Genomic DNA, 13,382 nt, shown 5'->3' with positions numbered 1-13,382 from the left:
GATAAGGATATCATGTAGAACAAAGTGGGAATTATATCAAAATGTTAGAAGTATTCACAGTCGAGGTACAGTAGCCCATTACAAACAGTACTGTAAGATGCTTAAAAATGTTATTAGGAAGGCAAAGAGTATGTGGTATGTAGATAGAATAGCTAATTCACAGGATAAAATTAAAACGATATGGTCAGTTGTAAAGAAAGTGCCTGGTCAGCAACACAAGGTCAATAATGTAAAGTCAGTTCATAGTAAAAATATTTCTGTTACTGATAAATCAGATATATGTATAGTATTTAACAATCATTTTCAGAGCATTGCTGGTGAATTAAATAAAAATTTAGTTTCTACAGGGACTTGTATAATTCTCTTGGCAAATGCCTTTCTGAGATTGATGTTTGAAATACTCCTCTGTGATACAGACAAGGGGGACATTGAGTCAGCAATTAAATCACTGAAGATTGAGGACTCTCATGGATTTGATGTAGTGCCTAGCAGAATATTAAAGTACTGTGCTGCACATGTTAGCCCTGTACTTTGCCATATTTTTAATTTTTCCTTTAAGAATGGCCAGTTTCCTGAATGATTAAAGTACTCAGTTGTAAAGCCACCCAATAGAAAGGGAGAAAGGGATAATGTAGACAATTTTAGACCTGTTTCTATGCCATTAGTGTTTGCTAAAATTACTGAAAAGTCTGTGTATGTGAGGGTAATTGATCATTTTATTTAACAGAATTTGCTATCAAATGTACAGTTCAGTTTTAGAAGTGGTTTAGCAACTGAAAATGCCACATTCTCTCTTCTCTGGGAGATACTGGATGGATTAAACAAAATGTTTTGAACACTAGACATCTTTTTTCATTTAACTAAGGGGTTTGATTGTGTTGATCACGCCGGCCGGAGTGGCCGAGCGGTTAAAGGCGCTACAGTCTGGAACCGCACGACCGCTACGGTCGCAGGTTCGAATCCTGCCTCGGTCATGGATGTGTGTGATGTCCTTAGGTTAGTTAGGTTTAAGTAGTTCTAAGTTCTAGGGGACTTATGACCACAGCAGTTGAGTCCCATAGTGCTCAGAGCCATTTGAACCATTTTTTGTGTTTATCACAAAATATTGCTCCAGAAGTAGAACCATTATGGAATATGGGGAATAGCTCAGAATTGGTTCACCTCTTACGTTAATAACAGACAGCGAAATGTCATTCTGCACACTGTTGTAATTGGCTATGAGGTGGGGTCTGAGCGGGGCATGGTTAAATGGGGGTGCCCCAGGGATCAGTGCTGGGATCACTCCTGTTCCTTATTTGTATAAATGATATGCCCTGTAGTATTACAGTTATTCTAAAACATTTATAGCTTGGTTGTTAAGCATGTTGTGTGCAGTGTTGGCAGTGTTTCAAATAGTGCAGTTCTTGACGTAAGTTCATGGCTTGTAGAAAATAAACTAACGCTAAATCACAATAAGACTCAGTTTTCACTGTTTCTAACACACAATTCAACAATATATATAAACAAAGATGATGTAACTTACCAAACGAAAGCGTTGGTATGTTGATAGAGACACTAACAAACACAAACACAAAATTCAAGCTTTCGCAATCCACGGTTGCTTCATCAGGAAAGAGGGAAGGAGAGGGAAAGACGAAAGGATGTGGGTTTTAAGGGAGAGGGTAAGGAGTCATTCCAATCCCGGGAGCGGAAAGACTTACCTTAGGGGGGAAAAGGGACAGGTATACACTCGCAAACACACACATATCCATCCGCGCATAACAAACACAGGCAGACGTATGTAAAGGCAAAGAGTTTGGGCAGAGATGTTAGTCAAGGCGGAAGTACAGAGGCAAAGATGTTGTTGAATGACAGGTGAGGTATGAGCAGCAGCAACTTGAAATTAGCGGAGGTTGAGGCCTGATGGGTAACGGGAAGAGAGGATATATTGAAGGGCAAGTTCCCATCTCCGGAGTTCTGATAGGTTGGTGTCAGTGGGAAGTATCCAGATAACCCAGACGGTGTAACACTGTGCCAAGATGTGCTGGCCGTGCACCAAGGCATGTTTAGCCACAGGGTGATCCTCATTACCAACAAACACTGTCTGCCTGTGTCCATTCATGAGAATGGACAGTTTGTTGCTGGTCATTCCCACATAGAAAGCTTCACAGTGTAGGCAGGTCAGTTGGTAAATCACGTGGGTGCTTTCACACGTGGCTCTGCCTTTGATCGTGTACACCTTCCGGGTTACAGGACTGGAGTAGGTGGTGGTGGGAGGATGCATGGGACAGGTTTTACACGGGGGGCGGTTACAAGGGTAGGAGTCAGAGGGTAGGGAAGGTGGTTTGGGGATTTCATAGGGATGAACTAAGAGGTTACAAAGTTTAGGTGGACAGCGGAAAGACACTCTTGGTGGAGTGGGGAGGATTTCATGAAGGATGGATCTCATTCCAGGGCAGGATTTGAGGAAGTCGTATCCCTGCTGGAGAGCCACATTCAGAGTGTGATCCAGTCCCGGAAAGCATCCTGTCACAAGTGAGGAACTTTTGGTGTTCTTCTGTGGGATGTTCTGGGTTTGAGGAGATGAGGAAGTGGCTCTGGTTATTTGCTTCTGTACCAGGTCGGGAGGGTAGTTGTGGGATGCGAACGTTGTTTTCAGGTTGTTGGTGTAATGGTTCAAGGATTCCGGACTGGAGCAGATTTGTTTGCCGCGAAGACCTAGGCTGTAGGGGAGGGACCGTTTGATATGGAATGGGTGGCAGCTGTCATAATGGAGGTACTGTTGCTTGTTGGTGGGTTTGATGTGGACGGATGTGTGAAGCTGGCCATTGGACAGATGGAGGTCAACGTCAAGGAAAGTGGCATGGGATTTGGAGTAGGACCAGGTGAATCTGATGGAACCAAAGGAGTTGAGGTTGGAGAGGAAATTCTGCACTTCTTCTTCACTGTGAGTCCAGATCATGAAGATGTCGTCAATAAATCTGTACCGAACCTTGGGTTGGCAGGCCTGGGTAACCAAGAAGGCTTCCTCTAAGCGACCCATAAATAGGTTGTCATACGCGGGGGCCATCCTGGTACCCATGGCTGTTCCCTTTAATTGTTGGTATGTCTGGCCTTCGAAAGTGAAGAAGTTGAGAGTCAGGATGAAGCTGGCTAAGGTAATGAGAAAGAGGTTTTAGGTAGGGTGGCAGGTGATCGGCGTGAAAGGAAGTGCTCCATCGCAGCGAGGCCCTAGACGTGCAGAACATTTGTGTATAAGGAAGTGGCATCAATGGTTACAAGGATGGTTTCCGGAGGTAACAGACTGGGTAAGGATTCCAGGCGTTCGAGAAAGTGGTTGGTGTCTTTGATGAAGGATGGGAGACTGCATGTAATGGGTTGAAGGTGTTGATCTATGTAGGCAGAGATACGTTCTGTGGGGGCTTGGTAACCAGCTACAATGGGGCAGCCGGGATGATTGGGTTTGTGAATTTTGGGAAGTAGGTAGAAGGTAGGGGTGCGGGGTGTCGGTGGGGTCAGGAGGTCGATGGAGTCGGTGAAAGGTTTTGTAGGGGGCCTAAGGTTCTGAAGATTCCTTGAAGCCTGGACATCAGGAATGGAATTACCTTGGCAGACTTTGAATGCAGTGTTGTCTGAAAGCTGACGCAGTCCCTTAGCCACATACTCCTGACAATCAAGTACCATGGTCGTGGAACCCTTGTCCGCCGGAAGAATGATGATGGATCGGTCAGCCTTCAGATCACGGATAGCCTGGGCTTCAGCAGTGGTGATGTTGGGAGTAGGATTAAGGTTTTTTAAGAAGGATTGAGAGGCAAGGCTGGAAGTCAGAAATTCCTGGAAGGTTTGGAGTGTGTGATTTTGAGGAAGAGGAGGTGGGTCCCGCTGTGACGGAGAACGGAACTGTTCCAGGTAGGGTTCAATTTGTATAGTGTCTTGGGGAGCTGGATCATTAGGAGTAGGATTAGGATTATTTTTCTTTGTGGCAAAGTGATATTTCCAGCAGAGAGTACGAGTGTTGGACAGTAAATCTTTGACGATGGCTGTTTGGTTGAATCTGGGAGTAGGGCTGAAGGTGAGGTCTTTGGATAGGACAGAGTTTTCGGATTGGGAGAGAGGTTTGGAGGAAAGGTTAACTACTGAATTAGGGTGTTGAGGTTCCAGACTGTGTTGATTAGAATTTTGATGTTTTGGGGGGAGTGGAGCTGGAAGTGGGAGATTGAGTAGATGGGAGAGACTGGGTCTGTGTGCAATGAGAGGAGGTTGAGGTTTGCTGGAAAGGTTGTGGAGGGTGAGTGAGTTGCCTTTCCGGAGGTGGGAAACCAGGAGATTGGATAGTTTTTTGAGGTGGAGGGTGGCATGCTATTCTAATTTGCGGTTGGCCTGTAGGAGGATGCTCTGAACAGCCAGTGTGGATGTGGGAGAGGAAAGATTGAGAACTTTTATTAAGGATAGGAGTTGACGCATGTGTTCATTGGCAGAGTTGATGTGTAGGTGAACGTTTAGGCGGGTGAGGGCTATGGATTGTTCAGTTTGGAACTGGTATAGGGAGTGATGGAAGGAAGGGTTACAGCCAGAGATGGGAAATTTAAGTGTGAGGCCTTTGGGGGTAATGCCAAATGTCAGACAAGCCTGAGTAAATAAAATATGGGAGCATAATCTGGCTAGGGTGAAGGCATGTTTGCGGAGGGAATGTAAATAAAACTTAATGGGGTCGTTGTGGGGATGTTGTGGGGGATGATGTGGTATTAGAAGGTGGAAAGTGTAACATGAGGCTGAAATGAAAATGAAAATAAAAATATATGGGGAGAGATACAGGTGAATTAGAAAGCAACTGGAGATCTGGTGTGAAAAAAGTCAAAAAAGTGTTGGTTAAAGCTGAGCTATGTTGATCCCGTAGTGAACTTGGGTTGGTAAACAACAAGGTTAGGCGGATGTGTTGCCTCCAAAACGTGTTAAAGGGTGGAGAAATTCGGGATATATATATATATATATATATATACACAGATGATGTAACTCACCAAACGAAAGCGTTGGTATGTTGATAGACACACAAATAAACACAAACACACACACAAAATTCAACCTTCACCTACACATCAATTCTGCCAATGAACACACCCGTCAACTCCTATCCTTAATAAAAGTTCTCAATCTTTCCTCTCCCACATCCACACCGGCTGTTCAGAGCATCCTCCTACAGGCCAACCGCAAATTAGAATAGCATGCCACCCTCCACCTCAAAAAACTATCCAATCTCCTGGTTTCCCACCTCCGGAAAGGCAACTCACTCACCCTCCACAACCTTTCCAGCAAACCTCAACCTCCTCTCATTGCACACAGACCCAGTCTCTCCCATCTACTCAATCTCCCACTTCCAGCTCCACTCCCCCCAAAACCTCAAAATTCTAATCAACACAATCTGGAACCTCAACACCCTAATTCAGTAGTTAACCTTTCCTCCAAACCTCTCTCCCAATCCGAAAACTCTGTCCTATCCAAAGGCCTCACCTTCAGCCCTACCCCCAGATTCAACCGAACAGCCATCGTCAAAGATTTACTGTCCTACACTCGTACTCTCTGCTGGAAATATCACTTTGCCACTGTCCTTTTTTCCCCCTAAGGTAAGTCTTTCCGCTCCCGGTATTGGAATGACTCCTTACCCTCTCCCTTAAAACCCACATCCTTTCGTCTTTCCCTCTCCTTCCCTCTTTCCCGATGAAGCAACCGTTGGTTGCAAAAGCTTGAATTTTGTGTGTATGTTTGTGTTTGTTTGTGTGTCCATCGACATGCCAGCGCTTTCCTTTGGTAAGTCACATCATCTTCGTTTTTAGATATATTTTGCCCTCGTGGAATGTTTCCCTCTGTTTTATATATATAGAGTTTACTATCATTTCTTGTTAACAATATTAGCTTATTCCCAAGAATAAGCACCTTTCACTCAGTTAATACTAGGCAGAAATCCAATCTGCATTTGAATCGCATTTCCTGGACCCTCGTGCAGAAAAGCATGCAGTATACTGCTGCACCCATTTTCAATAAGCTACCACAAGAATCCAAAAGTCTTAGCAGTAATCCACCCGCTTTCAAATTGCAACTGAAGTGTTCCTTGTGGGTCACTCCTTCTATTCTGTCTAGGAGTTCCTTGAAAATTTAAGCTGGTTTTTGTGTTATATTGTTAATTGCGTGTATATAAACTTATGGCTTGTCTTCTTTTTGGTTCATAATCATTTTATTTTATCTGTTATTACTTTTATGTTATAATTTCATGTACTGACACATTCCATGACCTTGGACATTTGCTCCTCTGGAACTAGATGTGTAAAATAAAAGAAAAGTTATACAGGTGCACCATACAAGGAGAAGGCAGATTAATATTATAGCATATGATCAGCAGCAACTGTTTCATCCACATATTCATTTTTTGCAGATATTACTGATCCTGTTGGTGATGTACTTAAATTTATAAATTCCTTTGAAGAAAAATACGGATCAAGGCATCCAGTGTTTTATCAAGGAACATACAGCCAGGCACTGAATGACGCTAAGCGAGAGCTTCGTTTCCTTCTAATATACTTGCACTGTGAAGATCATCAAGATACCGACAATTTCTGTAGGTATGCTGCTGCACTTATAGAGGACTTCAATGTGTTTACATACACAAAAGCATAGAGCTATTGTAATACAGTCCTAATTTTTGTGAATGTTTTCAAACTTGGTTCTCATTGTAGTTTTAGTTTTACTTTCCCCATCTCTGATTCTAGCATATTTTGCACTTTCGATCATTGTAAAGTCCAAGAATAGAATGACATACTTCAGTACAAATATGTTGTTTTGGGGCTACTCTGTGACCGCCACAGAGGGCTATCTGTCCCCCTCCCCACCACATGCCTTCTCATTATTCCCCGACTACCCACCCCAGTAGATTGCCGCTCACATCAGATGCAGTTGGGCCTTGTGTCTGTAGACATTAGCCAGGTGTGTGAATTGTTGTTTGAGTATACGAGTCTTCTGTTTCTGAAGAAGGACTTTATCCAAAAGCCTAAATATGTCTAGTATTCTTTTTCATTGTGCCCGTTTGAGACTCGACCCTCCTCTATGTCCTGAGTGACACTTAGCACTTTGTCATACATAGACTCGCACAACTATAATGAACAATTAATTCGTATTTGTTGTAGAGTTTTTAAATGTGAGAAGATATAAGAACGTGGAAACTTTCTTTGCTTTCTAGGAACACATTATCAGACATGGAGGTTGTGACGTACATTAATACAAATATGTTGTTTTGGGGCTGCTCTGTGACCACCCCAGAGGGCTATCGAGTATCTCAGGCATTACGAGAAAATGGCTACCCGTTTCTGGCAGTAATTTGTCTTCGGGAAAACAGAATGACTGTTGTTGGGAGGTGAGTTTTGTATGGAGTATTTTTAATTTTTTTTTTCAGCTGTACAGATTATTTTCATTTTGTGCAGTGTGGTTATGGATGATGCTCTGCATAACTTATTATAATGGTTAATTAATTTTTAATGGATGCTACACAAGAGTAAATGTGCTTGTCTAACTGTGCATATCTGACAGGATGGAAGATATTGCCTCTTTCTTTTCTTTTTTGTTGGTCATGCATCCAATGCTCTAGTTTATTATCAAGATGCTTAACATTTAAATGCACCAAAAATAAATGCAAACTACATCTGTTAAAAAAAAAAAAAAATTTACATGATGCTTTCCCAAGAGACAGTCTTCATTTCTTACAAACTAACTTCATAAACTTAGGCCAAATGGCACTTAAATCGAAAGTAGTAGTATTATTTATGGCAGTTGAGAGTTTTGAGCAAGTTAATAAGAGATGGAACAGATCCCTCACGGTATACCAAAGAGGCCAGGACACTGTTGAAGAAGCAACGAAAAAAGCATACCAGATTTTTAAAAAAACATAAAATCTCCAAAATTGGCAATGCCTCATACAAGCTCAAAATTGAGCACTACAAATATTTTCACCCAACAAAACTCATGTCTCAAAATCCGGCAGAAAATCCAAAGAGATTCTGGTCTTTTGTAAAGTATACCAGCAGCAAGACAAAATTTAACATTTTACTGTGGAACAGACACACTATTCTTTCAAATAAATGAAGTTAAATGGGAAAGTTGCAGGTGAACTGCATAGCAGCTGCAGCAATGTCATAAACAGGGCTCCAGCTGAATAAACAGTTTTTAATCAAGGACTGTACTACATAAATAGCTGACTGACATGATTGGAGAGGAGGCAGCATAGCAGTCCTGGTAAGAGACAGTAAAATCCATCACCAGATAGCCTTAAATTTGCATAATCTGCCATTGCAAGCTGTGGTGCCTAGATTGAATTAGGCATTACTCTTATATGTTGTTGTATATGCCACTGTAAATTCCATCAAGGACTCTGACAAACGGTCAGTGGGAGGATTTGTTTCAACAAATAGCATCACTGTAAACAGGGTGAGTCATGTAAGACATTTTTATTTCGAGGCAGTTCCAGATATGAAAACGAAGTTTTCAGCAATTGATAGTATGTGAACAAATAATGCTCTAAACTCTGGTGTCAACAGATATATTAAAACATTTTTCTTTTTATACATGGAACTACGTACTTTTCATAAGTGCATTCAATAGCTCTTAGAAAGACATTACAGTGATATATGAAGATAGTAACTGTTCCCGAAAGAACAGATACCATTGATGACCGTGCAGCTTCTCCAGAATAAATGATAATTAATCAAAACCTTCAGCTGCCGACAGGTGTTGTTGATTTACCTCAATGAGGTAAGCAGGAGATCCCGGGTTCGAGTCTGTCGGGGCACACATTTTCAGCTGTCCTCATTGAGGTAAATCAACAACACCTGTCAGCAGGTGAGGTTTTCGATTAATTATCATTTATTCTAGAGAAGCTGCACAGTCATCAATGGTATCTGTTCTTTCAGGAACAGTTACTATCTCCATATATAGTTAAAGGCTATCCAGTCATTGACCTTCGTCTATGCGAATCCGCACAGGTTGCCTGAACTCTTACGGGAATCGTCGACTTAGTGGGCACGAGTAATGAGTGGATGGGCAAATATCTATTAGGAACATTACGAATGTAGATTGTGGACAGTTGGGAATGTGATTCTCACAGGAAGCATGCAAGGGATAGATCCCTGCAGTCATACTATTCAGCTGTGTCCTCGGTGGCTCAGATGGGTTGAGTGTCTGCCATGTAAGCAGGAGATCTCGGGTTCGAGTCCCGGTCGGGGCACACATTTTCAGCTGTCCTCATTGAGGTAAATCAGCAACACCTGTCAGCAGCTGAGGGTTTCGATTAATTATCATTTACATTACAGTGAGATAGCACCTGTCGATATTGACATTGAAACCTTTCACAAAACAGTCATAAATGTACTAAAATTGGGAAGCAATATAGCCAGAGGCAGAAAACTGCAGTGTAAATACTGCCATGCGGAGCTCTCGTGCCACACACTGTCATTATATGCAACAAGACAAGGCCTACATTATTATTTTCCTTTATGGGTCTGTCCATGAATTACGTCACACATTAAGGGGGAGGGGAAGAATCAACAAAGCGTCGGGGGGTGGGGGGGCAGTCATAATCCTTGTCATGTTACATGTGTAAATCCTAAAGTGTTACAACTCTAATGAAAAACTTTATAATATTACAGTCTCTATTAATATTATTAAACAAGGTTTAGATTTGTTTATATCCATTTTTGGCACATGCGGATGTGCGAGTTCGCACTCACTATTTGTACAGTGTTACATGTGGGCTGCCTTTGACATATGGTGGAAGGCCATTACCAACTTCGAGGCTTTGACAAAAATCGCCACGTCACCCCAGTTTTGTGTATGTTTATTGTGTCGTTCGGTCGAAACAAGATTTTCGCTGAGTGAAGGACATATTTTTGTTGGTTGTACTATTTTGTGATTTTTAGTGTATTTAACAGATTTAAAATACGTAAAAAGGTGAGTTAGATGTTCCTTAGCACAAACTATATGAAGTATGCTGTGCAGCTTGTGCTGATAAAAATAAACAAAAAATATTAAATGCAGTTAACACGTAATGGTGAAGATCGAAAAGTAGGGACAGTGTTGAAAGTGAAGTGGATTTAAAAAATCAAATAATTCCAAAGAAAATTGATGAAACAGAAAGTGACACTCCCCTACCCCCCCCCCCCCCCAAATCAAATCCCCTTCCAAACATTCCTTCATTGTCCAAACCACCAAAACAACTAGAATCTGTGGACATAAAAGGGAATTAAAGTTTTGTGTTTTAATGTTTTGTTCTCCCATGCTAAAAATGTAGTTAGCGTTACATGACAAATTGAAAAACAGAGCAACCTAGTCAGTTAAATTCAGTTGTTATTCACTACTTACCATAAATCAAAATCGATAACTGCACCTTTCTGTTTGCTTGTCCGAGGTAATTTCGAAGCGTACAGGGTTGATTCAATGTGGTTTTCATTATTGTGTAGCTGTATTTTTCAGGGTGATTTAGATACATATTATGTGAAATGCCCAAATTCAACATTTTACATGTTTACTTTTAATTGCAGGAAGAAACAAGACATAGCAGAAGACACTAAAGATATTAATATAAAATCAAGTGAAAGCCAGTTACTTCAAACAGTACCTGTATCATTGTCTAGTCAGAACACTTTTAAGAATAAAATTGTAGTAAACAATCTGAACTCGATAGCTTGCTGTTAGCATGTGAGGCTGGCATACAACAGATGAAGCAACAAAAAAAGACAGAAAATTCAAGGTAAAACCACTGAAGAGAAAGATCAGCACAATGGAATGACAAAAAAAAGGTTGTGATTCTAAAAATTTGTGAAATTAATTCCGGCATAGCAGCAGGTCTCAAAAGTTCAAAATACTATTGTTTGACCCAGAGTAGAAGAAAATCAGCTCAGTTTACTGGAAGTCTTAAAAGAGATTGCAGTTTTTAGTGGCACAGCTGATGAGAGATGTCACACTGAAATTAGAAGGTGCTGCAAAATGTTGGACGACTTACCAGCCGAACTATGTAAACAATGCTGTACTATCAGTTGATCAGATTATACTTAAATACTCCTTCCCAGCTGAGTCAATACAGTGGAAGGAGAAAACACTTGGTAACTCTTCCTTGTATATTGTGCAATCCAGACTCTGTGCTATGTGTAAAGTATAAATATGGGAAACTGTGTACAGCTACAATAAGGAAACTTGAATCTTTAGTTTTTGGCCTGGTGAAGTATTATTTTGATAAAGCCTATGTGACAGTAGGTATTACAGCAATTGCTCAAGCACCAATATTAATGTACCTTGAGTGCTGTGTAAAATTACTGGCTCATGATTTCATGGTTGCTGAAAAACATAAACTTATTCCCTTTGTTTATGCTGGTATTGTAATAAAGAAAGATGATGAAGAGAAACCTGAGGCTGAGATGCGCTGTGGGCCTACATTTCTAGTGGAAAACATTCTTCCTCTAATGCAGAGACTCATGCCAAGACATGAATAGACTTTCTAAATTACCTGCTCTCAAAAAGTTTGTGAGTAGGTTTTCTAAAACTCGTCTTTATTTTTATTTGCTTATGGCGATTCAAACAAAAAATTTCATTTGTACATGTTAAAGGATTTTGATTGATGTTCTTTGCATTGCCACAAATGCTCCAGGAAGAACTACATTTTATAAAGTGGAGTGATAAATGGTGCCTCTTAGTCATGAACTTAATGATGTTGTATTAAAATACTACAATTTTGCTTCACATCTTGATTCCAGTAATCATACTACTGACTTAGATCAAGAAAAATGGAACGTTGATATTCCAGGCATAACAATATTAATGTGCTAATAGTAAACTGCAGGAGCGTCTATAGAAAGGACCCAGAACTGCTCTCATTAATAAACGGTCACAACGCCCATATAGTACTAGGGACAGAAAGTTGGCTGAAACCAGACGTAAACAGTAATGAAATCCTAAACTCAGATTGGAATGTATATCACAGAGACAGGCTGAACAGTGAAGGGGGAGGCGTGTTTATAGCGATAAGAAGTGCAATAGTATCGAAGGAAATTGACAGAGATCCGAAATGTGAAATGATTTGGGTGAAGGTCACGGTTAAAGCAGGCTCAGACATGGTAATTGGATGTCTCTATAGGCCCCCTGGCTCAGCAGCTGTTGTGGCTGAGCACCTGAAGGATAATTTGGAAAATATTTCGAGTAGATTTCCCCACCATGTTATAGTTCTGAGTGGAGATTTTAATTTACCAGATATAGAGTGGGAGACTCAAACGTTTACAACAGGTGGCAGGGACAAAGAATCCAGTGAAATTTTTTTAAGTGCTTTATCTGAAAACTACCTTGAGCAGTTAAACAGAGAACCGACTCGTGGCGATAACATATTAGACCTTCTGGTGACAAACAGACCCGAACTATTTGAAAAAGTTAACGCAGAACAGGGAATCAGCGATCATAAAGCGGTTACGGCATCGATGATTTCAGCCGTAAATAGGAATATTAAAAAGGGTAGGAAGATTTTTCTGTTTAGAAAAAGTGACAAAAAGCAGATTTCAGAGTACCTGTTGGCTCAACACAAAAGTTTGGTGTCAAGTACAGATAGTGTTGAGGATCAGTGGACAAAGTTCAAAACCGTCGTACATTATGCGTTAGATGAGTATGTGCCAAGCAAGATCGTAAGAGATGGAAAAGAGCCACCGTGGTACAACAACCGAGTTAGAAAACTGCTGCGGAAGCAAAGGGAACTTCACAGCAAACAGAAACATAGCCAAAGCCTTGCAGACAAACAAAAATTACGCAAAGCGAAATGTAGTGTGAGGAGGGCTATGCGAGAGGCGTTCAGTGAATTTGAAAGTAAAGTTCTATGTACTGACTTGGCAGAAAATCCTAAGAAATTTTGGTCTTATGTCAAAGCGGTAGGTGGATCAAAACAAAATGTCCAGACACTCTGTGACCAAAATGGTACTGAAACAGAGGATGACAGACTAAAGGCCGAAATACTAAATGTCTTTTCCCAAAGTTGTTTCACAGAGGAAGATTGCACTGTAGTTCCTTCTCTAGATTGTCGCACAGATGACAAAATGGTAGACATCGAAATAGACGACAGAGGGATAGAGAAACAATTAAAATCTCTCAAAAGAGGAAAGGCCTCTGGACCTGATGGGATACCAGTTCAATTTTACACAGAGTACGCGAAGGAACTTGCCCCCCTTCTTGCAGCGGTGTACCGTAGGTCTCTAGAAGAGCGTAGCGTTCCAAAGGATTGGAAAAGGGCACAGGTCATCCCCGTTTTCAAGAAGGGATGTCGAACAGATGTGCAGAACTATAGACCTATATTTCTAACGACGATCAGTTGTAGAATTTTGGAACACATATTA

The 13,382-nt window shown here is 41.1% G+C and overlaps 1 protein-coding gene across 1 annotated transcript in view; it reads left to right on the top strand.

Annotated features, from left to right (window-relative positions):
• LOC126187325 (FAS-associated factor 2) overlaps positions 1-13,382 on the top strand; it is a 120,248-nt gene that overhangs the window by 45,785 nt on the left and 61,081 nt on the right. The window contains exons 3-4 of the mRNA XM_049928343.1: positions 6,407-6,593; positions 7,208-7,381. Coding sequence (XP_049784300.1) covers positions 6,407-6,593; positions 7,208-7,381 — 361 coding nt within the window. The remainder of the gene's footprint in view (positions 1-6,406; positions 6,594-7,207; positions 7,382-13,382) is intronic.

This window comes from Schistocerca cancellata, chromosome 5 (assembly GCF_023864275.1).
Source record: "Schistocerca cancellata isolate TAMUIC-IGC-003103 chromosome 5, iqSchCanc2.1, whole genome shotgun sequence".
Lineage (NCBI taxonomy): Eukaryota > Metazoa > Arthropoda > Insecta > Orthoptera > Acrididae > Schistocerca > Schistocerca cancellata.
This window is presented reverse-complemented; position numbering and strand designations above follow the sequence as displayed.